This window comes from Zophobas morio, unplaced genomic scaffold (genome assembly GCF_036711695.1).
Source record: "Zophobas morio isolate AGI-343-1 ecotype UQ-CSIRO unplaced genomic scaffold, CSIRO_AGI_Zmor_V1 ptg000012l, whole genome shotgun sequence".
NCBI lineage: Eukaryota > Metazoa > Arthropoda > Insecta > Coleoptera > Tenebrionidae > Zophobas > Zophobas morio.
This window is the reverse complement of record NW_026972117.1, coordinates 2,564,194-2,590,109: the sequence shown is the minus strand read 5'-3', so window position 1 is coordinate 2,590,109 and position 25,916 is coordinate 2,564,194. Positions and strand designations below refer to the sequence as shown.

Below are 25,916 nucleotides of genomic sequence, written 5' to 3'. Positions count from 1 at the left end.
TCTAAAAATTTCCTTATTATATTTTGGTAATTCTGGAAAATTGGTAAAAATGTTTGAAGAAATGAAGACGAAGGAGGTTGAAATAAACTAAAAAAAACTCTGATGATAATTTTGGATGAATGCGTATGAATATCAAAATAATTTAGAATTATTCGGGTTCAAATTTAAATTTTTAAAATGTCGCAAAAATGCCATATTTTATTTTGTGTGTTCTGAAAAAATAGTGCAATTTTTAAAGAAATAAAGTTATAAAAAATATCTGAATATGAAATCATGGTTTGGGCCAAGTTTTCCAAATATTCGCTTTCGAATTGGAATTTTTAAGAATGTCTTATTATTTTGACCATCCTGGAAAAATGGTAGGACTTTTCGGAGAAATGAAGGCGAAAACAAGGGAATTTTTGAAGAAACTCGGCCAGAAAATAACTTCGAAGCTCGAAATAAACATGAGAAGATGGTCTGGAAAAAGTCAAAAATTTCATATTTTTGAAAAATTAGGTTTTAATTAATATTGTCAAAAAATCCACAAAAAATTCTGGGATGTACATATCGACGAGTTCAGTCGAAAAATATATCTTCTTGATTATGCCGAACCAAGATTTTGAAAATATTCGGTTTCAAAATAAGATTTTGAGAAATTCAAAAAATTCACTTATTGGAAAATTAGTGGAAATATTTGAAAAAATAAAGATAAAAAACATTCTGGAGGTCGAAATCAAAATGAAAAGGTCTTGTGATAATTTTCGATGAAGGCTCTGAAAAAGGTCAAAAATGTAATTCTTTTGAAAAATTGAATAATTAGCAAAGTTGTCTAAAAATCCACAAAAAATTTTAGGATGTAGATCTCCATGAATTCAATCGAAAAACATAACTTGCTGATGATTTTGGGTCAAGCTTTTCGAAAAATTCGGTTTCAAACTGGAGTTTTTAAGAATCTCAAAAATGATCCTTATTATTTTCACTATTCTGGAGAAATAGTGGGAATTTTTGAAGAAATTCAGCCTGAAAACAACTTATGAAGGTCGAAATCAACACCAGAATTTTTTGCTAATTTTTGACGATGCTCGGGAAAAAGTCAAAAATTTCATAGTTTTGAAAAATTGAGCTTTGAGTAATTTATCAAAAAATCTACAAAAAATTGCGGGATATACATTCAATGAGTTGAATTAAAAAATATAATTCCTTGGTGATGCCTGATCAAGTTTTTGAAAATATTCGGCTTCAGATTGAGATTTTGAGATATTCTAAAAATTTCCTTATTATATTTTGGTAATTCTGGAAAATTGGTAACAATGTTTGAAGAAATGAAGACGAAGGAGGTTGAAATAAACTAAAAAAACTCTTATGATAATTATGGATGAATGCGTATGAATATCAAAATAATTTAGAATTATTCGGGTTCAAATTTAAATTTTTAAAATGTCTCAAAAATGCCATATCTTATTTTGTGTGTTCTGAAAAAATAGTGCAATTTTTAAAGAAATAAAGTTATAAAAAATATCTGAATATGAAATCATGGTTTGGGCCAAGTTTTCCAAATATTCGCTTTCGAATTGGAATTTTTAAGAATGTCTTATTATTTTGACCATCCTGGAAAAATGGTAGGACTTTTTGGAGAAATGAAGGCGAAAACAAGGGAATTTTTGAAGAAATTCGGCCAGAAAATAACTTCGAAGCTAGAAATAAACATGAGAAGATGGTCTGGAAAAGGTCAAAAATTTCATATTTTTGAAAAATTAGGTTTTAATTAAGATTGTCAAAAAATGCACAAAAAATTCTGGGATGTAGATATCGACGAGTTCAATTGAAAAATATATCTTCTTGATTATGCCGAACCAAGATTTTGAAAATATTCGGTTTCAAAATAAGATTTTGAGAAATTCAAAAAATTCATTTATTGGAAAATTAGTGGAAATGTTTGAAAAAATAAAGATAGAAAACATTCTGGAGGTCGAAATCAACATGAAAATATCTTGTGATAGTTTTCGATGAAGGCTCTGAAAAAGGTCAAAAATGTAATTCTTTTGAAAAATTGAATAATTAGCAAAGTTGTCTAAAAATCCACAAAAAATTTTAGGATGCAGATCTCCATGAATTCAATCGAAAAACATAACTTGCTGATGATTTTGGGTCAAGGTTTTCGAAAGATTCAGTTTCAAACTGGAGTTTTTAAGAATCTCAAAAATTATCATTATTATTTTCACTATTCTGGAGAAATAGTGGGAATTTTTGAAGAAATTCAGCCTGAAAACAACTTATGAAGGTCGAAATCAACACCAGAATTTTTTGTTAATTTTTGACGATGCTCGGGAAAAAGTAAAAAATTTCATACTTTTGAAAAATTGAGCTTAAAGTAATAATCTACAAAAAAATGTGGTATATAGATTTCAATGAGTTGAATCAAAAAATATAACTCCTTGGTGATGCCTGATCAAGATTTTGAAAATATTCGGCTTCAAATTGACAGTTTGAGAAATCCAAAAAATTCCCTTATTACATTTTGGTAATTCTGGCAAATTGTTAAGAAAATTTGAAGAAATGACGACGAAAAAGCCTAATGAATGCGTATGAATATCAAAATAATTTAAAAATATTCGGGTTCAAATTTAAATTTTTAAAATGTCTCAAAAATGCCATATTTTATTTTGCCTGTTCTGAAAAAATAGTGCAATTTTTAAAGAAATAAGGTTATAAAAAACCTCTGGATTTGAAATCATGGTTTGGGCCAAATTTTCCAAATATTTGCTTTCGAATTGGAATTTTTAAGAATCTCATTATTAATTTGACTATCTTGAAAAAATGGTAGGACTTTTTGGAGAAATGGAGGCGAAAACAAGGGAATTTTTGAAAAAATTCAGCCAGAAAATAACTTCGAAGCTCGAAATCAAAATAAAAAGAGAGTCTGGAAAAGGTAAAAAATTTCGTATTTTTGAAAAATTGGGCGTTAATTAATATTATCAAAAAATCCACAAAAAAATTTTGGGATGTAGATATCGACGAGTTGAATCGAAAAATATAACTTCTTGATGATGCCGACCCAATATTTTGAAAATATTCGGTTCCAAAATGAGATTTTGAGAAATTTCAAAAATTCACTTACCTGAAAATTAGCAGAGATTTTGAAGAAATAAAAATAAAAAAACATTCTGGAGGTGGAAATTAACATAAAAAGCTCTTATGATACTTATCGATAAATTTTAAAAATTCCATTAGTATATTTGGTGATTGTGGAAAATTGGTAAAAATGTTTAAAGAAATAAAGACGAAAAAACCTTCGGAAGTCGAAATAAATTAAAAAAACTCTTGTGACAATTTTGGATGAATGCATATGAACATCAAAATAATTTAGAAATATTGGGGCTTAAATTTTTAAAATGTCTCAAAAATACTGTATTTTATTTTGCCTGTGATAATTTTCGACGTGTTGAAAAAAATTAAAAGTTTAATATTTTTGAAAAATTGAGTTTTAGCCAAGTTATCTAAAAATCCAGAAAAAATTCGGGACTAAGATTTTCGAAATTATTTTAAAATTCTAAAAATTGTTTCAGTTAAGATATTTTAAAATCTAAAAACCGCCATATTGTCGCTGATTTTCGAAAAAGAACGTTTTACTGGTTGCCTAACAATCGTTAAATAAAACAAAAATGAATTGCCGTCGCAGTGGCCAATAGACCATAAAGCACCGTGCTGCCACCTACCAAAGCTTTCTAAACACAAAAAGGCGGGAATTTTCAAACAATCGTAATAAACTGTTGACTTCAAACACATCTTTATTCAACTTAGGTATGAACAAATATCACAGAGTTCCTATTAAATACCTCACACAGACATACTAGGTGCTTATTCAAACGAAGACACTCCGTGTAAGCACAAAATTAAAAAATAATTCCTAATAATTAAAATTGGAAAACTACCGTCATCTATCTTTATGTTTATGTTTCTTTTTATGTGAGCTCTTCTTGTGTTCCTTCTTGTGCTTCTTTTTGTGTTTGCTCTTTTTGTCGTCCCCAGACTTTTCCACCCACTCATCACTGTCGTCATTTTTGTACTTAGGTAGCGACTTACTTAGAGCACCACTACTACTACTAGCTAAATTAGTGGGCAATGCAGGCCCGTATGAAAGCTCGCCCTTTTGTGGCTCACTATTTGTACTATTTTCCGTCTGTATGTCCTCTGCTTTCTCTCCACGTCCGTTGCTTGGTTCAAAAATCGAAAAATCCATATTTGATAAAATTCCTTCTTTGATGGGTTTAATCCTCGGCAACAACGAATCCGAAAGCACGCTACTCTTCATCTCTGTACTCTTTTCAACTTTCTCCTTTTCGTTTTCTTCCTCGTCTTCGGACTCGCTACTACTCAAAAATACCGCTTTAAACAAATCGAGGTTTTTATTGACGTCGATCTTCTCGGTTATGTCTTTGGGTGTTTCGTTCACACTTTCTTCCACTTTTGTCGTTTCTTCTTTGTCGCTTTTCTCTTGCGTTTCTTCCGTCGTACCTTCCGTCACTGTGTTACTCGTTTCAGTTTCTACCTCCTCCTCTTGCTTTGTAGACAATCCGGGCTTAAAATCCAACGAAACATCTGAAAACTTCTCGTACTCGAATATCAGATTCTTGGTTCTTTTGCGATTCTTTGACTCGTTTAATTCGCAGTGGGGCTCCGGGACGTTAAACCGTTTACACAAAAGGGTGCAGGGCTGCCAATCTACGGAAATCCGAGTCAAAGGTCCGAACATTTTCATCCTTGCGGCGTCACGCATCTCCTGCGTTCCATGCTCGGTCTCAGTCGGTGGCACGACCTCGAGTATGTTCGACGGATCTTCGGGTGTGGACGCCGCCACGAAACGATCGAAAACGAGATTGCTCGACGACACCGCGAACAAATCAAACGACTTTTTCGGACTAGGCTCGGGTTCTTCCTTGATTTTTTCTACGGTCGTGTTGGTGACTGTCACGACTGGCGTGGTTTCTTCACCCAAATACCGAGCGCGGATTTCTGGGTTCATGTCCTTCCTCTCCGGAGTTTCCGGTTCCGGGAGAGGCTCGAACCGCGACCTTTTCACTTTGTGTTTTCCGGTGAAACTATGAGGGATAGTCGGGGGTGGAAAATTTTCTTTCAGAGCGAGAGGTTGCTTCCCGTGGATAAAATCGTCAAAAATTGTTTTTTCTTTCTTTGACAGGAGCTCCTTCTGGGACGCTTTCTCGCTCGTCAACTCGAAATCGTACTTGGTCATGTCGTCTTTGACGTAGATGTCTTCATCATCGTCCTCGAAAGCCCCCACCCCAAACGCTTGTCCCGAAATAGACACTTTCTTTTTGTTGCGGTCCCTAATCACGAGCTTCGAACTCTGGAATAAATTCACGTGGGTTTTGTCCAAACCCACGTACCCCAACCCAAACGAGTTGTCTTTGGGTTTCTGCAAAAACTCCCGGTATATATCCGGAATGGGATACTGGATGACGTCATCGTCTCGTGAGATTTCGTAAGTCTTCGGCATCTCGCACCCGTACACTTTGTCCTCGCGAGCTAAATCCTCCACTTGAGCGTGCGCCCGATTTTTCAAACCTATGTTTTTTAATAACAGGTACCCGATGGTTTCGTTGCCACTGGTCAACAGCGAGTGCAGGACCGGCTCACCGGGAATGGGACCATCACTGAAAACCTACCCAAACTCGGTCACGTCATAAACCAAAATCGTCGTCACCCACCTGCTTCTTGCGCTTTTTGCTCGTCGAATAATCGCTGGTGGCTCGAACCGTCTGGGGCGCGATCCCGAACTCCCCCATGTCCTCGTCGTCCATGAAGTCCTCGGGTCTCTGCGCTTTGCTTTGAGCCTTGTCGCTCCTGGTGCTCTTGAACTCGCGCGGCGTCCAGCCCTCGAGGGAGCCCACCGTGTTGAAGAAGCCCGCCGAAAAGCCGCCGGTGAAGGCGCCATGGAAGCGGCGTCGGCCTTGGGCGTCGGTGGCGATTTGGTCTTCCACGGAAATGGGTTTTTTCTTGGGGAAGGCATCTACAAAAACAGGTTAGTGACGGGTTTAGGGGGGCGTACGAGTTACCTTCGTCGTAGGGCTCAAGGGGTTTTCCGAAATAACAGAAGTTTTCTTCTTCTGAATCGGACATGGTGTTGTTAGTTGATTAAAGTTTGTGGATGGAAATTGTTTCGTCGTGGAATGAACGGGGCATAACCTTACTTTTGTGTTATGACATTTGGCGGTGGCGTCCTCATTGAGAGTAAGCGGCACACAAGGTGTCGTGTTGGTGCATATTTCAAAGAGGCGGCGTATATGTATTTGGGTTGCTGTATAGGCAACACATAATACACTAATTAAAATACAAAAAATACAACTGATACTAAATTCACACTTAAATACTTGCACTAAAGCTATGCTGGAAAAATCAACATCTAATTCTACTCGATAAAAAGTCTAGTTGGTAGAGCTGCCATCTAGTCCTTTACGCTGAACGCAGTTGGTAGCACGTTGACGTAGCGCTTTAACTCATAGCGGTTCTGATTTAAACCACTTTGACTTTCTGCGAGAAAAGCAAATTGAATAACCAAGAAAAGCCATGAAGAACATTGTTATCCCAAAAATTAAAGACTGCGGTAATGTTTTGACGAAGTCTTATTTTTCCAACAAGAAACTAAAAACGTGTTTAATTATCCTGTTGTTGAGAGAAAACTTTATACATTAAAACAAAAAAAAAAGGTTTAGCCCCACCCACCCACCCGTGTCTCAATTGTCATGAATTTCATATGATAATTTCGTGTAGAGGAATGAGAGTTTTGCAACTAAACTCCGCCCTTCAGCTCACATTCATCACAATTGAGAAAGGGTGGGTGGGCGGGGCCTATATTTTGTCCATTTTTCATAATATACAAAGTCTTCTTTTTCCAAGAAGAAACTGAAACCATGTTTAATTATCCTGTTATTGAGAGAAAACTATACATTAAAACAAAAAAAGATTAAGCCCCACCCACCCACCCCTGTCTCAATTGTGATGAATTTCATATCATAATTTCGTGTAGAGGAATGAGGATTTTGCAACTAAACTCCGCTTTTCAGCTCACATTCATCACAGTTGAGAAAGGGTGGGTGGGCGGGGCCTATATTTTGTCCATTTTTCTTAATATACAAAGCCTTCTTTTCCCAAGAAGAAACTGAAACCATGTTTAATTATCTGTTATTGAGAGAAAACTATACATTAAAACAAAAAAAGATTAAGCCCCACCCACCCACCCCTGTCTTAATTGTGATGAATTTCATATCATAATTTCGTGTAGAGGAATGAAGATTTTGCAACTAAACTCCGCTCTTCAGCTCACGATGAATAAAACATTAATCACAGTTGAGAAGGGGTGGGTGGGCGGGGCCTATATTTTATCCAATTTTTCTTAATATACGAAGTCTTATTTTCCCAACAAGAAACTGAAAACATGTTTAATTATCCTATTGTTAAGAGAAAGCTCTATACATTAAAATAAAAACAAAGATTAGGCCCACCCACCCACCCCTGTCTCAATTGTGATGAATTTCATATGATAATTTCGTGTAGAGGAATGAGAATTTTGCAACTAAACTCCGCCCTTCAGCTCACGAGGAATAAAACATTAATCACAATTGAGAATGGGTGGGTGGGCGGGGCCTATATTTTGTCCATTTTTCTTAATATACAAAGCCTTCTTTTCCCAAGAAGAACCTGAAACCATGTTTAATTATCCGGTTATTGAGAGAAAACTCTATACATTAAAACAAAAAAAAAAGATTAAGCCCCACCCACCCATCCCTGTCTCAATTGCGATAAATTTCATGTCATAATTTCGTCTAGAGGAATGAGGATTTTGCAACTAAACTCCGCCCTTCAGCTCACAATAAATAAAACATTAATCACAATTGAGAATGGGTTGGTGGACGGGGCCTATATTTTGTCCATTTTTCTTAATATACAAAGCCTTCTTTTCCCAAGAAGAAACTGAAACCATGTTTAATTATCCTGTTATTGAGAGAAAACTCTATACATTAAAACAAAAAAAAAAATTAAGCCCCACCCACCCACCCCTGTCTCAATTGTGATGAATTTCATATGATAATTTCGCGTAGAGGAATGGGGATTTTGCAACTAAACTCCGCCCTTCAGCTCACGATGAATAAAACATTAATCACAATTGAGAAGGGGTGGGTGGGCGGGGCCTATATTTTGTCCATTTTTCTTAATATGCAAAGTCTTCTTTTCCCAACAAGAAACCGAAAAATGTTTAATTATCTAGTTGTTGAGAGAAAACTCTATACATTAACAAAAAACAAAGATTAAGCCCCACCCACCCACCCCTGTCTCAATGGCGATAAATTTCAGATCATAATTTCGTCTAGAGGAATGAGGATTTTGCAACTAAACTCCGCCCTTCGGCTCACGATAAATAAAACATTAATCACAATTGAGAAGGGGTGGGTGGGCGGGGCCTATATTTTGTCCAGTTTTCTTAATATACAAAGCCTTCTTTTTCCAAGAAGAAACTAAAACCATGTTTAATTATCCTGTTATTGAGAGAAAACTCTATACATTAACAAAAAACAAAGATTAAGCCCCACCCACCCACCCCTGTCTCAATTGCGATAAATTTCAGATCATAATTTCGTCTAGAGGAATGAGGATTTTGCAACTAAACTCAGCCCTTCAGCTCACGATGAATAAAACATTAATCATAATTGAGAATGGGTGGGTGGGCGGGGCCTATATTTTGTCCATTTTTCTTAATATACAAAGCCTTCTTTTTCCAAGAAGAAACTAAAACCATGTTTAATTATCCTGTTATTGAGAGAAAACTCTATACATTAAAAAAAAAAAAAAATTAAGCCCCACCCACCCACCCCTGTCTCAATTGTGATGAATTTCATATGATAATTTCGCGTAGAGGAATGGGGATTTTGCAACTAAACTCCGCCCTTCAGCTCACGATGAATAAAACATTAATCACAATTGAGAAGGGGTGGGTGGGCGGGGCCTATATTTTGTCCATTTTTCTTAATATACAAAGCCTTCTTTTCCCAACAAGAAACCGAAAAATGTTTAATTATCTAGTTGTTGAGAGAAAACTCTATACATTAACAAAAAACAAAGATTAAGCCCCACCCACCCACCCCTGTCTCAATTGCGATAAATTTCAGATCATAATTTCGTCTAGAGGAATGAGGATTTTGCAACTAAACTCCGCCCTTCGGCTCACGGTAAATAAAACATTAATCACAATTGAAAAGGGGTGGGTGGGCGGGGCCTATATTTTGTCCAGTTTTCTTAATATACAAAGCCTTCTTTTCCCAAGAAGAAACTGAAACCATGTTTAATTATCCTGTTATTGAGAGAAAACTCTATACATTAAAACAAAAAAAAAAAAAAGATTAAGCCCCACCCACCCACCCCTGTGTCAATTGCGATAAATTTCATATCATAATTTCGTCTAGAGGAATGAGGATTTTGCAACTAAACTCCGCCCTTCAGCTCACGATGAATAAAACATTAATCATAATTGAGAATGGGTGGGTGGGCGGGGCCTATATTTTGTCCAGTTCTCTTAATATACAAAGTCTTCTTTTCCCAAGAAGAAACTGAAAATATTATACCCGCCCCGATTTCAATTCTCAATTGTGATGAATTTTTCATTAGTTGTCAGATCGAAGGGCGGGGCTTAACTGCAAGATCCATATTTGTCTAGAAGAATTTACCATTTAAAACATGTTTTAAGTTTCTTGTTCTGAAAAGACGACTACGTATATTAAGAAAAAAAAACAAAATATAAGCCCCGCCCACCTGCCCTATCTCGATTGTGATCATTTTTTTTTAATCGTCGAGAGCCAAAGGAGCGGAGCCTAATTCCAAAATCCACATTTCCTTACAAAAATTTACCATTTTAAACGTGATTTAAGTTTCTAAGAATAAAAAAATCATCACAATTGAGATGGGGTGGGTGGGCGGGGTTTATATTTTGCTTTTTTTCTTAATATGCATAGTATTCTTTGAACAACACGACACTCAAAAACATGTTTTCAATTTCTTGTAAAGAAATAAGTATTTTGCAGTTAAGCTCCGCCCCCTTGATTCACGGCGAATAAAAAAATCATCACAATGGAGATTGGGCGGGTGGGCGGGGTTATATTTTGCCTTTTTGTTTTAATATGTGTAGAATTTTTTGCCCAACAAGAAACTTAAAACATGTCTAAAATGGAAAATTTGTATAAGGAGATATCGATTTTGCAATTAGGCTCCGCCCTTTAATTCCAAAATCCATATTTCTTTGCAAAAATGTACCATTTTAATCATATTTTAAGTTCTTGTTGTGAAAAGATGGCCATGTATACTAAGAAAAAAATAAGGCAAAATGTGATGTGTTATTTTCATTTATACAAATATTCCACTAAAGGTGGTAGGGTGTAAGAATCGGGTCTAACCAAGTCAGGTCATATCAAATTGAATTATTTTTCATCAACAATTTGTTAAATATTTCTAAAGACTGAGTGACACATTTATGACACCAAGTCTGTCAAGTTTCAACCAATCAACAGGTTTGTTAGGTGCGTTTATGTCAAAACTGACAACTCTGAACGGACATTCTGGCATGTCTGCCAACATAAAAATTTGCTAAAGTCATTGATAGTTACCCGGTATATAGATGCACATTTTCTCTATTATTTGCTGAGTTATTGTAAACAGGTTATACTTAGTTAAACCAGAGTTAAACTCTCTTATAGCTATAAAAATCCACTTCGTGTCCACATAGGCAACACACAATACACCAGCAACGTACTTTGCGAATTACCAAAAATGACTCAACTTTTATCAGTTTTATTTGCTCAAATAAACAGCTACATTGTTAGCGATAATCAAATTCCAAGGTCATAAAAAAGCCAAAAATAAATACTTTATCACATTTAAAAGTAAAACTCACAATTTCGCCACCTTTTAGATCTAAGTAACACCTTAACAACACAACAAAATTTATTAATAAATTTTTCAACCTCTAAATACATCTGATGCGTCTACTTCGTTTGAAGGACTTTGTCCACCCACAGACTCAACTTATCTTCGTCTTGGAGACCCGTCAGCCGCTCCTGGACCTTCCCATTCCGGAAAACCACTAAGGCGGGAATTGTGCTAACCTACAATTGCGCTCAATTACTAGCTATTGCGACTCCAACTGACTTTAACCTCATATTTGGCTGCCAACTCCCCCATAGAGTCAATATCGACCTTCGCGAGCGTGATCTTGCCGTGTCTTTTGGCCATAATGCTCTCCAAACGGGGCTCCAAAGCCTTGCATGGTCCACACCAACTAAAACAGGCAATCCGTCGAAACAAAGCAATGACAGTGGGAAACTTCCACGCGAAAGCGAAGAACTCACGTCGCGAAAAAATCCACAATCACTGGTTCCTTGCTATTCTCGACCTTTTCCAGAAAATCCTTGTCATCTTGGACCTTGAAGGACCCATGTCGAACACTGGTCAAACTCAACCTGGCTAAATTCCAACCGGCGCTGCCTTTCGTCAAGCTTCTAAGGACGCCCTGACTCACTACAGTATTCATGTTGTACACTAGAATTTTCCAACCCTGTAACCTTTCTTCGAAACTTATTTATGATAAATGCGACTAGAATGATGGAATGACAGGTGACAGGCCGCTCAAAATCCATACAACGCAAAATCCACACCCCGCGCGTCACACACGCAACAACTCCGAAAACCCCGCGATAAAAACAAAATGATACAACAAAACGTAAACAATTAAACAGACCCGAATGGAAAAACGCACGGTGGACGAAACCGTCGCGGAAAAATCGGCCCCGTTACGTCAAACGTGACGTCACGGCCGCAACTGTCAAACATGTCAAAACAACAGTAAAAATGGACGACACGACGACATCAGTTAAATAGGTTGTGTGTTCGAAAAGTGTAATAGTGTCGGCTTTTGCGTATTTTCGGTCGAATTATGGTCGATAGAAACGAGAAGGTGCTGCTGGAGTTGCTAAAAGTGCCCGGGAACAATTCTTGTGCGGACTGCGGCAGCAAAAGTGAGTAGGATTCCGGGAAATGTGCCATGTTTGACCATGCCATGGCTAATAACTTGTAAACAAACCGATTGAACGGATGCGATGGTCGCGTTCGGCGCCGCTATCGATCAGAGCGGGGGCCCGGCGGCCGGGGGCGGTGTGGCGGGCCCCGAGAGACCGGGGGCGGCGTGGCGGCGGCCGCTGTTTTGGCGGCGGTCGGGGCGAATTGACGGGTTTGGTGAATCAACAAGCGGCGCTTAAGTGGGGCACCGAGGAGGAAATTAAATAAGAATGCGGTAGACGGATGGACCGTTAACGCGGGGATTGTTGGGGGGCGGCGGCGTGAAAAAACGGTTGAGGAATTTGTCTTCTAGTTGTAATCGTAGCGAGACAGTTTTTTTTTTTTGTATTGTTTGGAGACAGCAGTTTCCAAAAAAATGAAGGGGGTTTTTTGATGCCCTTTCATTTTTTTTTTACTTGTTTATATGTATGCGGTTTGAAAATGAACGTATTACATGATTGAGGAAAAAAGTCGTTTAGTAAGCCGTGAAATTTATTTTTAAATGATGATGTCAAACTAAACAACGAATGCTGTGGTGTTGCCAACATGTTTTTTTTAACATTAAATTTCAAAGAAGTCTGACCTGACCGAACTTGACTTGACTCGCCTTGACTTGGCAAACATCAGGTCATCGCTCTAAGTGTGAAGGAAGTATTGTATAAATTCTTTATACCGATTTTTTTATTAACATTAACATTTTAGAAACTATTGTTTTCACGTTAGTGGATCGTGTATAGTATACAAGTACAGGGAAAAGCGAAAAATTGGAGTGGAGAGATGAAAAAAATCAACAAAGCCCTTTTTGTTTCCCGAGCATAAGCTACAGAAGTATTGTAATCGAGTCCATCGGGCGACTCGCTACTTGCATGTTTTCTCGATACTTCATGACCCATATAGTACGAAAAATAGGGCTCGATTTTTTACTTTTTCGAATTTTCGGCTCTCCGATTTTTCAACTTTTGTTTTCTCAGTTTTTTCATATTTCAGTTTTGGGATTTTTCAGTTATTCGATTCCTCAATTTCCGGATTTTTCAATTTTTTATTGTTTCAGTTTTGGGATTTTTCAATTTTTGGAATCTTCAATTTCTCAATTTTCCGAAACGTATTTCAGTTTTACGATTTTTTCAATTTTTTTTTATTATAAAATTTTTCGCTTTATCGATTTATTAATTTGTCAATATTTCAATTTAGGGATTTTTCAATTTTTTGATTTTTCCATTTCTCGATTTTTCAATTTTCGATTATTCAGTTTTCGGTTTTAGATTTTTCGATTTTTCAATTTTTTTTTATTTTCAGTTTTTCGATTCCTCGATCTTGATGTTTCCATTTTTCGATTGGGCGATTTCCTGATTTTTCGATTTTTTTTTAATTTCTTGATTTATCGGTTTTATTTAAATTTTTCAATTTTTAATATTTCGGTTTTTCGATTTTGGGCTATTTCGATATTTCGACTTTTCGATTTCTTGTTTTTTCCGATTTTTCAACTTTTCATCTTTTCGATTTTCCAATTTTTCGATGTTTCGATTTTAAAATTTTACACTTTTAGTGGTTTCAGGCTTTGATGTTTCTATTTCTCAGTTTTTAAATTTTTTATTGCATTTTTAAAATTTTATAAAATTTCAGTTTTTTGATTTTTCGATTTGCGGACATGCCGGTTTTTTCGATTTTTCGATTCAAGTTTTTGATTTCTCTGTTTTTCAACGTTTCAATTTTGTGATTTTTTCCAAGTTTTCGAGTTTTTAAATTTTAGATACTTCGTTTATCGATTTCTCGATTTACCGATTTCGATTTTTCGATTGTTCAGTTTCCCGATTTTTGAATTTTTCAATTTTCCGGTTTTTTTTAAATTTTTCATTTTTAATTTTTCAACTTTTCGACTTTGGACTACACATTTCGATTTCTCGGTTTTTCGATTTTTCAAATTTTTAATGTTTGGATTTTGGGATTTTTCAATTTCTAAGTTTTGCAATTTTCAAGTCATCAATTTTTCGGTTTTTTAAATTTAGATTTTTTGATTTTTCCATTTCTCGTTTTTTTGATTTTTCAGTGTTTTGGTTTTTCGATTTTTTGATTTTCAAGTTTTTTATTCCTCAATTTTTTAAAGTTTCAATTTTGGGAATTTTTTAAGTTTTCGATATTTTATTTGATTTTTCGATTTTTGGCGTTTTTAAATTTTCAATTTTCGATTTCCCATTTTTTCGGGTTTTTGGATTTTCCAATTTTTCTTTGATTTTTCAAGTTTTGGATTTATCGATTTGTTGGTTTTTCTATATTTCAGTTGAGGAATTTTTCACTATTTCGTTTTTAAACTTTTCGATTTCTCGATTTCTTGTTTCGATTTTTTTAACTCTTGGAATTTTTGATTTTTCGGCTTTTTGGTATCTCGATTTTCCAACTTTCGATTTCTCACATTTTTTGTATTTCAATTTTGGAATTTTTCGGTTTTTCGATTCTTCAATTTCCGGATTTTTCAGTTTTTGGATTCTTCAATTTATCTCTACGTATTTCAGTTTTCTTTGATTTTTAAATTTTTCGATTTATCGATTTTTTAATTTTTCAACTTTTTGATGTTTCCATTTCTCTATTTTTCAATTTTGCGATATTTTAATTTTTCATATTCCGATTTATTAATTTTTCGACTTTTCGGTTTTAGATTTTTCGATTTTTCAATTTTTTTTTATTGCCAGTTTTTCGATTTCGCCATTTTCGAGGTCTTGGTGTTTCGGTTTATCGGTTTCATATGCATTTTTCATTTTTAATAATCCGGTTTTTTTGATTTTGAGCTATTTCGAATGTCGACATTTTTCTATGTTTCGATTTTGGGATTTTTCACTTTCTCAAGTCTGCAAATTTTCGATTCTTCAATTTTTCGATATTTTGAATTTTCCGATTTCTCCATTTTGCGTTTTTTTTTTTAATTTCTCAGTTTTTTGGTTTTTCGATTTTTTAAATTTTACACATTTCGATGTTTCGGTTTTTTGGATTTTTTGATGTTTCGATTTCCCGAGTTTCTTATTATTTCAATTTTTTGATTTTTCAAGTTTTTGATTCCCCAATCTTTCGACATTTTATTTAATTTTTAATTTTTTTTAAATTTTACACATTTCGGTTTGTCGATTCTGGATTTAGCGATTTTTCAATTCGTTAACTTTCAGATTTTTCAATTGTTTAACTTTTCGGATTTCCTTATTTCGGTTTTTCAATTTTTCGATTTTTAAAAATTTTTGATTTTTCATTTTTTTTTTATTTTCAGTTTTTTGATTTCTTCATTTTCGAGATTTTGATGTTTCTATTTTTCGATTGTTCAGTTTCCTGACTTTGATTTTTTTTTATTTATCGATTTATCGATTTTATTAAAATTCTTCAATTTTTAATATTTCGGTTTTTTGATTTTGGGTTATTTCGATATATCGATTTTTCAATGTTTTGTATTTTTGTTTTTTTCGAGTTTTCGACTTACCGTCTTTTCGATTTTTCGAGTTCAGCATTTTTAAATTTTTTGATTTTTCAATTTTTCCATTGTTCAATTTTTGGATTTTTTAAATTCCAGATATTTAAATTTCTCGTTTTTTTTTTATTTTTCAGTTTTTCGAGTTTTCGATTTTTTAAATTTTACATTTTTCGATGTTTCAGAATTCAGACCTTTGCGTTTTTTCTTAATTTTTTAAATATTTCATTTTTTTGGTTTTTTGAATTTTGGATTTCTAGACACCTTGGTTTTTTCGATTTCTCGATTCTTCAGGTTTTTAATTTCTCACTTTTTCAACATTTCGAGTTTGGGAATTTTTCAAGTTTTGGATATTTTAATTTTTTGATTTTTTAAATTTTAGGTGTTTCGGTTTATCGATTTGTCGATTAATTTTCGCTTTTTCGATTTTGCGATTTTTAAAATTTTTCGTTGTTTTGATTTTAGGATTTTTCAATTTCTGAAGTCTGTAACTTTTCGATTTTTTAAATTTTAGATTTTTCGATTTCTTCATTTTTCGTTTTTTGATTTCAATTTTTTGATTTTTGGATTTTTTAAATTGTACACATTTCGATGTGCCAGTTTTTTGACTTTCAAGTTTTCGATATTTATTTAATTTTTCGATTTTTCGGGTTTTTGGATTTTTCCATTTTTCTTTGATTGTTCACATTTTGGATTTATCGATTTATTAATTTTTCCATATTTCGCTTTGTCGAATTTTTTGCTTTTTCGGCTTTTTGATGTCTCAATTTTTCAACTTTCGATTTCTCACCTTTTCTGTATTTCAGTTTTGGGATTTTTGAGTTTTTCGATTCTTCAATTTCCGGAATTTTTTAAATTTTAGATTTTCCAATTTCCCATATCTCGTTTTTCTGTTTTTTCAGTTTTTTGGTTTCTCGATTTGTTAAATTTTACACATTTTGATATTTCGGTTTTTTGATTTTAGAATTTTCTGATGTTTCGATTTTCCGAGTTTCTTATTATTTCAATTTTTTGATTTTTCAAGTTTTCGGTATTTTATTTAAGTTTTCGATTTTAAAAACCTTCCGCCAATTTTTTTGTTAAAGTGTCGATCTTTAGCACTTGAAAGTTTCCTCTCTCCTCACTTTTATCAATCGATCGTTATTATTAATTAACCATGTTATAAATAATACAACATTGTTGTTATTATTTAACGAGAAAATGATGAAATCCCGCCTTCTAACTAGTCGAAAATATTTACGAACCACTGACCCCATAGACCTAGAATCGCTCTGCAAAATAACCGCTTCAAAACAGACTTTTCAAAATTTGCCAAAAATCGTTCACAAGCCATAATAAATCAAAATATTTGTGTCAATCATTGTTTTTGTCCGCCTGGAATGTTGTTTTTGTTTAAACGGTTTATTTCGATTGGTAAAAACAAAGCCTAGACCCAAAAGCGACCTCGTTCTCGTACCGCGAGAGTAGGAGTCAATACCTTGACTTCTCTTTGACACACATCTGTCATTCATTCCTTAATAATGTGGGAAAAAACGCACACACCAGTTCGATTTTCGGACCGCTTTCGCCGCAATTACGGTTTTAATGACCGATCGTGCGTTTAAAGAAAACGCGTTTTAGCGAAATTACCGCGATTGACGTCACTTTGACGCCCGTAGGAGTTTAAACGAAGCCAAAAGTGGTAGGGCTTCCGGGCACGACTTAAAAAGTGTATTAATGAGAGTCACTCGAGGAGTAATCAAGGGATGTTCGGCGATAACTGATAAGAGCGCGATTGCCGCCACTGGAATTGACTCCTCTTTATCCGGTCTAGATTGTTGTTTTGGTTAAAATTGCCTGGTGTCTATGACCAGGGGCGACGCTCTCGGTATGGGATAATTCGCACGGTGTTGTGGAATTTAGCGGATACGAAAATAAAATAATGTTTTGCAAGAGACGATAAAAGGCGCAGAAAAATTTTGTCGGGTGTTTCGATAAGGATTATTTTGAAAAAGCGCCTCGAAATATTCCATTTGTTGTTTGTTGTTCGCAGAAATAACATTGATTTATCGAATGTCAGGCGTGACACCGGCTTTCTAGGAAACTGGGGTGATAAAGACGTGATTTCGACGTGGGTGTTTGGGTGATTTTTTAATCTCTTAGAAGTGCGCTCACAATTTGACAAAAAATCTCTATTTGGGCAATTTTTAAAATTGCAACACATCAACGACACGATATTTTAATATACAGGGTGATCAAAATGGCACCTATAACCTCGATAGTGCGTTATTGAGAAACCACTAAAGAACGGAAAAAAAATGATAAACAATTTCTCAGTTGAAAATTTCAGATTTTTTTGGATCATCCTGTTTTAGCAATGGACTTGTTTTAAAATTCAAATAAAACGCCACGTTTTACTGTTCTAGTGTTCACTGAAAATTAACAAGATTTTATTTACCCCCTCAAAAAAATTAATGACGTCACAAAGAAAAAATATTTAAAAAATTCTAAAATATGTATGTTTTGACGGACGCTTTTTCTTCTGATTTAATAAAATAGTAAAAAAATAAGAACGTAACCGCAAAAACGCAACCGTAAGAACGTAAACGTAAGAACGCAACCGTAAAAAGTAAACGCAAGAATGTAAACGTACAAACGTAAACGTAAGAACTCTCATTCTCCCATTTATCACTTTCTCTCTCTCATTCTCCCATTTATCACTCTCTCTCTCTCATTCTCCCTTTTATCACTCTCTCTCATTCTCATATTTATCACTCTCTCTATGATTTTCCCCTTTATCACTCTCTCTATGATTCTCCCCTTTATCACTCTCTCTGATTTTCCCATTTATCACTCTCTCTCTCTCTCATTCACCCCTTTTATCACTCTCTCTCTCATTGTCCCATTTAACACTCTCTCTCATTCTCCCATTTATTATTCCCTCTCATTCTCCCATTTATCACTCTCTCTCATTCTCCCATTTATCACTCTCTCATTCTCCCATTTATCACCCACTCTCATTCTCCCATTCATCACTCTCATTCTCCCATTTATCTCTCTCTCTCTCTCTCATTCTCCCCTTTATCACTCTCTCTCATTCTCTTATTTATCACTCTCTATATCATTCTCCCATTTATCACTCTCTCTCTCATTCTCCCTTTTATCACTCTCTCTCATTCTCATATTTATCACTCTCTATCTCATTCTCCCATTTATCACTCTCTCTCATTCTCCCATTTATCACTCTCTCGCTCTCATTCTCCCATTTATCACTCTCTCTCATTCTTCCATTTATCACACTCTCTCATTCTCCCATTTATTACACTCTCTCTCATTCTCCCATTTATCACACACTCTCTCATTCTCCCATTTATCACACACTCGCTCATTCTCCCATTTATCACTCTCTCTCTCATTCTCCCATTTATCACACTCTCTCTCAGTCTCCCATTTATGGGTTTCTTTCTCATGCTTGATTTATCACTCTCTGATTCTCCAATTTACCAATTTCTCATTTTCCCATTTATCACTCTCTCTCATTCTCCCATTTATCACTCTCTCTCTCATTCTCCCATTTATCACTCTCTCTCTCTCTCATTCTCCCATTTATCACACTCTCTCTCTCTCTCATTCTCCCATTTATCACTCTCTCTCTCATTCTCCCATGTATCACACTCTCTCGCATTCTCCCATTTATCACACTCTCTCATTCTCCCATTTATCACTCTCTCTCATTCTCCCATTTATCACTCTCTCGCTCTCATTCTCCCATTTATCACTCTCTCTCATTCTCCAATTTATCAATCTCTCTCATTCTCCCTTATATCAATCTCTCTCCCATTCTCACATTTATCAAACTCTCTCATTCTCCATTCATCACTCTGTCTCTCATCCTCCCATTTTTCAACATCTCTCATTCTCCCATTTATTGGTTTCTTTCTCATGCTTGATTTATCACTCTCTTATCAATTTCTCATTCTCCCATTTATCACTCTCTCTCTCATTCACCCATTTATCACACTCTCATTCTCCCATTTATCACTCTCTCATTCTCCCATTTATCACACTCTCTTTCACTCTCCCATGTATCACACTCTCTCTCATTCTCCCATTTATCACACTCTCTCATTCTCCCATTTATCACTCTCTCTCATTCTCCCATTTATCACACTCTCCCTCATTCTCCCATTTATCAATATCTCTCATTCTCCCTTTAATCGGTTTCTTTCTCATGCTTTATTTAACACTCTCTCTGATTCTCCAATTTATCTATTTCTCATTCTTCCATTTATCACTCTCTCTCTCTCATTCTCCCATTTATCACTCTCTCTCATTCTCCCATTTATGATACTCTCTCTCATTCTCCCATTTATCACACTCTCTCATTCTCCCATTTATCACTCTCTCTCATTCTCCCATTTATCACACTCTCCCTCATTCTCCCATTTATCACTCTCTCTCTCATTCTCCCATGTATCACACTCTCACATTCTACCATTTATCACACTCTCTTTCACTCTCCCATGTATCACACTCTCTCTCATTCTCCCATTTATCACACTCTCTCATTCTCCCATTTATCACTCTCTCTCATTCTCCCATGTATCACACTCTCACATTCTACCATTTATCACTCTCTCTCTCTCATTCTCCCATTTATCACTCTCTCTCTCTCTCTCATTCTCCCATTTATCACACTCTCTCTTTCTCCCATTTATCACTCTCTCTCTCATTCTCCCATTTATCACACTCTCTCTCATTCTGCCATTTATCACTCTCTCTCTCATTCTCCAATTTATCACTCTCATTTTCCCATGTATCACACTCTCTCTCATTCTTCCATTTATCACACTCTCTCTCACATTCTCCCATTTATCACACTCTCTCTTTCTCCCATTTATCACTCTCTCTCTCATTCTCCCATGTATCACACTCTTTCTCATTCTCCCATTTATCTGTCTCTCTCATTCCCCCATTTATCTGTCTCTCTCATTCTCCCATTCTCCCACTCTCTCTCATTCTCCCATTTATCACACTCACTCTTATTCTCCCATTAATTGGTTTCTTTCTCATACTTGATTTATCACTCTCTGATTCTCCAATTTATCAATTTCTCATTCTCCCATTTATTACACTCTCTCTCATTCTCCCATTTATCACACATTCTCTCATTTATCACTCTATCTCTCATTCTCCCATTTATCACTCTCTCTTATTCTCCTATTTATCACACTGTCTCCCATTCTCCCATTTTTCAATATCTCTCATTCTCCCTTTAATCGGTTTCTTTCTCATGCTTTATTTAACACTCTCTCTGATTCTCCAATTTATCTATTTCTCATTCTTCCATTTATCACTCTCTCTCTCTCATTCTCCCATTTATCACTCTCTCTCATTCTCCCATTTATGATACTCTCTCTCATTCTTCCATTTATCACACTCTTTCTTATTCTCCCATTTATCACACTCTCTCTCATTTTCCCATTTATCACTCTCTCTCTCTCATTCTCCAATTTATCACTCTCATTCTCCCATGTATCACACTCTTTCTCATTCTCCCATTTATCACACTCTCTCATTCTCCCATTTATCACTCTCTCTCATTCTTCCATTTATCATTCTCTCTCATTCTCCCATTTATTACACTCTCTCTCATTCTCCCATTTATCACTCTCTCTCTCTCATTCTCCCATTTATCACACTCTCTCTCATTCTCCCATTTATCACACATTCTCTCATTTATCACTCTATCTCTCATTCTCCCATTTATCACTCTATCTTATTCTCCTATTTATCACACTGTCTCCCATTCTCCCATTTTTCAACATCTCTCATTCTCCCTTTAATCGGTTTCTTTCTCATGCTTTATTTAACACTCTCTCTGATTCTCGAATTTATCTATTTCTCATTCTTCCATTTATCACTCTCTCTTTCATTCTCCCATTTATCACACCCTCTCTCATTCTCCCATTTATCACTCTCTCTCATTCTCCCATTTATGATACTCTCTCTCATTCTTCCATTTATCACACTCTCTCTCATTCTCCCATTTATCGGTTTCTTTCTCATGCTTGATTTATCACTCTCGGATTCTCCGATTTATCAATTTCTCATTCTCCCATTTATCACTCTCTCTCTCATTCTCCTATTTATCAGTGAAACTGGAACTAGAACTGTAAAACGTAAACGTAAGCATGCAACCACCAAGACGTAAACGTAAGAACGCAACCGCAAGGACGTAAACTTAAAAACGCAACCGTAAGAACGTAAACGCCAGAGCGCTACCGTAACTAATAAATTTGAAAGAATGTCGGGAACCTCTTGCCCCTTTTTTTGTTTTTTAAGAAATTGAAACAATTTTCGGAGTTGTTGGTGTTTTAATTTTGAACAAAATTGACTTAGTCTTGGCTGCTGGTATTGTTTTATTTTTTTAAGAATCTCGAGGACTTTTCATGTTTTATATGTGGAAAAATCTCTTGAGCCTCCGGTGCATGATTTTTGAAACAAATTGAAACAATCTTCAGGGCAGCTGGTGTTTGATTTTTGAAAGATACTCGAGAACTCTTAGAATTTTATATCTGAAAGAAATTGGTACAATCTTGGGGGCTCCTGGTGTTTTATTTTTCGAGAAATTTGAAATAATTTCGACGGCTTCGAGTGTTTTATTTTTGGAAAAATCTCGGGATTTCCTGCTGTTTCGTTTTGAAATACTTTAGGGAACCCTTGGTGTTTTATTTTTAGAATAATTTGAAAGAATCTTGGGAACCCCTGGTCTGTTTCTTTAAGAAATTGAAAGAATCTTCGGAGCTGTTGGTTGTTTATTTTTGAAAGATTCGCGGGAATTTGTAGTGTTTTATATTTGAAAAAAATTTAAATCATTTTGGGTGCTACTGGTGTTCCATTTTTCAAAAAATCCTAGGCACTTTTGGTATTTTATTTTTAAAGAATCTCGGAAATCCTTGATGTTTTATATTTGAAAGAAATTGAAGAAATGTCAGGTCAGGTCAGAACTCATAGTTTTTTATAAAGAAAAAACATGAAGCATTCTTGGGGCTGCTGGTTTTTTTATTTTTGAAAGAATGTCGGGAACTCGTGTTTTATTTTTGACATTATTTCGGGGACTTTTGGTGTTTTATTTTTGAAAGAATCTGGGGGGGGGGTGACATTTTATTTTTGAAATACATTATTACAATCTGGAAGATCGTTCGTGTTTTATGTATGGAAAAAATTGAAATAATCTTGGAGGCTGCTGGTGTTTCATTTTTGAAAGAATCTCGGTGTCCTTTGGTGTTTTATTTTTGAAACAATCTCGGAAACTTTTGAATGTTCTGTATTAAAAAAAAATAAAAAAAATGAAACAATCTTGGGGGCTGCTTGTGTTTTGGTTTTGAAAAATTCTGGGGAACTCTTCGTGTTTTATATTTGAAAAAAAAAAATGGAATAATTTTGGCGGCTGCTGGTGTTTTATTTAACAAAAATGCTCGGGAACTGGTAGTGTTTTATATGTATGTGAATAAAATTGAAATAACCTTGCAGGCTGCTGGTGTTTTATTTTTGAAAGATTCGCAGGAATTCGTAGTGTTTTATATTTGACAAAATTTTAAATAATCTTGGAGGCTGTGGATGTTTTTTATTTTTTAAAGATTCATGGAAACTCTTCGTGTTTTATATTTCAAAAAAATTGAAATAATTTTGGCGGCTGTTGGTGTTTTATTTAACAAAGATTTTCGGGTACTCGTAGTGTTTTATTTTTGAAAGTTTCTCAGGAATTCGTTGTGTTTAATATTTGACAAAATTCTAAATAGCCTTGGAAGGCGCTAGTGTTTTATTTTTGAAATAAGGCCGATGTTGTTGTTTTATTCGTAGTCTTTTATATTTGACAAAATTTTAAATAACCTTGGAAAGTGCTAGTGTTTTATTTTTTAAATAAGGCCGATGTTGTTTTATTTTTTAAGGATCCTCAGTAACCCTTAATGTTTTATTTTGGACATACATTGTTACAATCTCAGGAACCCTGAGTGTTTTATATTTGAAAGAAGTTACATGTTGAATCTCTTAGAAATAAATAAAAATCTATACAAATTTTTTATATAAGTTTCCCGAAAATTCCAGATCCAGAATGGGCTTCGTACAACCTCGGCATCTTCATCTGCACCCGGTGCTCAGGCGTCCACAGGAGCATGGGCGTCCACATAAGCAAAGTAAAACACCTGAAACTCGACCGTTGGGAAGACTCCCAAGTGGAACGAATGAAGGAAGTAGGCAACATTAAATCAAAACTGAAATACGAGGAACGTGTACCTCCCTGCTACAGACGCCCGAAAGAAAACGATCCGCAGTAAGTACCGTCGAAATAAAACGAAACCATTGTGACATTCATTTTCTGAGAAACCTAAAAATGTGCAATAAAGTGATAATCGTTCAGAGGAAGCTCACGATAACAATTTATATTTTCTCGGGAACGCCAGCTGTGTTTGAAAAGTTTATTTCTGTGTTTCTTGGAACGCTTTTCTTGTTATATAAATCGATAAAAGTATATCTTATCTTCAAGTTAAACAATAAAAATTGTTAGGGTGAAATTAAAAAAAAAAAAAACTACATTCTTGTGGTTTCAGAATCCTCATCGAGCAGTGGATCCGCGCTAAATACCAAAGAGAGGAGTTCTGCCACCCCCAGCGCCAGACCTACATCAGCGGCTACATGGAGGGCTTCCTCATGAAACGCGGCAAAGAGGACAGCAAGTACCACTCCCGCAAGTTCGTATTATCCGAGGCCGAGAACACCCTCAAGTACTTCGTCCGCGAGAACAAGTACCCGAAGGCCGTCCTCGAGGTGTCCGAACTCAACGTGGTGTTCGCCCCCGAGAAGATGGAGTACGCCACGTCCCTGCAGCTCACGTTCCTCAAGTACGGCACCACCCGCCACATCTACGTGTACCACGAGGACGGCGAGGTCATCACCAACTGGTACATGGCGATCCGGTGCGCCAAGCTGCACCGCCTCCAGGTGGCGTACCCGTCGGCGAACGAGGCCGACCTGCTCGGCTTCCTCACCGAGGACTTCGCCAAGGAGGGCTGGCTGTGGAAGACGGGCCCGCGCACGAGCGACGGCTTCAAGAAGCGCTGGTTCACGCTGGACAACCGCAAGCTGATGTACCACGACGAGCCGCTGGACGCGCACCCGAAGGGCGAGATCTTCTTGGGTGAGTGGCGGCGAGGGGTTGGCTGAGGCGACACTTTTGGGGTTGCAGGGCACGCGCTGGACGGATACAGCATTCGAATAGGGGTGTCGGCGGGGGTGAAGGACCAGGGGTTCTCGTTCGCGCTCACGACGCCCGACAGGGTGTACAACTTATCTGCTCAGACTGAGTCCGAGAGGGACGACTGGATCGAGGTCATCGAGAGAGTATTAGAGCGGCCGTTGACGCACCAGGACGCAACAGGTAAATATCTTGGTTTATTTTGTAGAATGGGAAAGAGTAGGTCCCGTTTCTCGAATACAATTATTGACCGATTTTTTTGTTTCAGTGGGCGCTCGGCTGGTCCGGAAGAGGGCGAACACGAACTCGATAAGCCGATTCTCCCCGAGGTAGTCATTACATATCAAATACATATAACTTTCATTCATCATCACCATGCCTAGTCCTGTATTTATTATACAATACAAACATTTATCCATTCGTCATTCATTAATACTCATCTCAAAGTACAGGTAACTATTTTATATTACGACGTGAAGTGAAGTGAAAGTAATTTGTATATAAATAAAAGAACACTGTCTTGAACAATGTAGTATCTGAAAGCTCTCTCTGGAAAAGCAGACGATGATCTCAAGTTTCTTTAAACAACTGTCAAGCAATAACGTTATCTGTAGTTACTTTGTTTATGATCTGTACAAGAGTGTCGGGGGAGGCGGCGATGGTTCGGTGCACCCTCATCTTCGTAATATTTATATATAATTCCTTTTTAGTATTTTTTCGGTGTCAGAATGTTTCTTTGTGGTGTATGTGAGGTTTTTGCGTAGCTGTAACCATGTCTCACTGCCATTGTTTTAATCACGAACCAGACTAGGAAGTCGAGGGGGTCCAGTGCCATCTCCGCCTTTTGTTGACTAGTTTTATTTTATATTCCAAAAATTTAAGTTCGGGGAGCGAGGATCAGCCGCTTTTTTATTATTTTAGTTTTTGGGAGAAGAACGCTTTAATTTCGTGTTATTTTACATAGGCACAATTCCAGCAATACTTTTATATAAAAATATATAATTTTGCTAGTGTTGGAGTTGTTCGTTTGACTCTTGCTCCTGTACCTTTATTATAAGCTAAATATTTACAGTGATAGGTACCATTGTTTGTATTACCCATTTGCCAAATATAAGATATACACTGCGAAAA

The 25,916-nt window shown here is 35.9% G+C and overlaps 3 protein-coding genes across 3 annotated transcripts; 1 reads left to right on the top strand and 2 right to left on the bottom strand.

Annotated features, from left to right (window-relative positions):
• Window positions 1–3,752: 3,752 nt before the first annotated feature.
• On the bottom strand, window positions 3,753–6,212 carry LOC135127606 (G patch domain-containing protein 1 homolog). Its single transcript, XM_064054105.1, has 3 exons — window positions 6,057–6,212; window positions 5,709–6,010; window positions 3,753–5,662 (listed from the first exon to the last, which is right to left on the bottom strand). Exons 1-3 carry the CDS (start codon window positions 6,118–6,120, stop codon window positions 3,917–3,919), a joined length of 2,112 nt encoding a protein of 703 aa, XP_063910175.1. The 5' UTR covers window positions 6,121–6,212; the 3' UTR covers window positions 3,753–3,916.
• Window positions 6,213–10,820: 4,608 nt separating this feature from the next.
• LOC135127615 (thioredoxin, mitochondrial-like) lies at window positions 10,821–11,815 on the bottom strand. The gene is made up of 3 exons (XM_064054123.1): window positions 11,394–11,815; window positions 11,200–11,323; window positions 10,821–11,150 (listed from the first exon to the last, which is right to left on the bottom strand). The coding sequence occupies exons 1-3, from the start codon at window positions 11,573–11,575 to the stop codon at window positions 11,031–11,033; spliced, it is 426 nt and encodes a 141-aa protein (XP_063910193.1). The 5' UTR covers window positions 11,576–11,815; the 3' UTR covers window positions 10,821–11,030.
• Window positions 11,816–11,881: 66 nt separating this feature from the next.
• Window positions 11,882–25,916, top strand: LOC135127613 (arf-GAP with dual PH domain-containing protein 1-like). The gene is made up of 5 exons (XM_064054121.1): window positions 11,882–12,059; window positions 23,639–23,864; window positions 24,142–24,728; window positions 24,777–24,968; window positions 25,054–25,916. The coding sequence occupies exons 1-5, from the start codon at window positions 11,978–11,980 to the stop codon at window positions 25,116–25,118; spliced, it is 1,152 nt and encodes a 383-aa protein (XP_063910191.1). The 5' UTR covers window positions 11,882–11,977; the 3' UTR covers window positions 25,119–25,916.

What these genes read in the sequence shown, in the direction of transcription:
- LOC135127606 (XM_064054105.1), bottom strand. Translation starts at nt 6,120, where the DNA reads ATGTCCGATTCAGAAGAAGAAAACTTCTGTTATTTCGGAAAACCCCTT. An exon ending in CCTTGAGCCCTACGACGAAG is followed by an intron (nt 6,011 to 6,056) that starts GTAACTCGTACG and finishes CTGTTTTTGTAG; the next exon opens with ATGCCTTCCCCAAGAAAAAA. An exon ending in GCAAAAAGCGCAAGAAGCAG is followed by an intron (nt 5,663 to 5,708) that starts GTGGGTGACGAC and finishes GAGTTTGGGTAG; the next exon opens with GTTTTCAGTGATGGTCCCAT.
- LOC135127615 (XM_064054123.1), bottom strand. Translation starts at nt 11,575, where the DNA reads ATGAATACTGTAGTGAGTCAGGGCGTCCTTAGAAGCTTGACGAAAGGC. An exon ending in ATTGTGGATTTTTTCGCGAC is followed by an intron (nt 11,324 to 11,393) that starts GTGAGTTCTTCG and finishes TGCCTGTTTTAG; the next exon opens with TTGGTGTGGACCATGCAAGG. An exon ending in AGTTGGCAGCCAAATATGAG is followed by an intron (nt 11,151 to 11,199) that starts GTTAAAGTCAGT and finishes GCGCAATTGTAG; the next exon opens with GTTAGCACAATTCCCGCCTT.
- LOC135127613 (XM_064054121.1), top strand. Translation starts at nt 11,978, where the DNA reads ATGGTCGATAGAAACGAGAAGGTGCTGCTGGAGTTGCTAAAAGTGCCC. An exon ending in CCGAAAGAAAACGATCCGCA is followed by an intron (nt 23,865 to 24,141) that starts GTAAGTACCGTC and finishes TTGTGGTTTCAG; the next exon opens with AATCCTCATCGAGCAGTGGA. An exon ending in GACGCACCAGGACGCAACAG is followed by an intron (nt 24,969 to 25,053) that starts GTAAATATCTTG and finishes TTTTTGTTTCAG; the next exon opens with TGGGCGCTCGGCTGGTCCGG.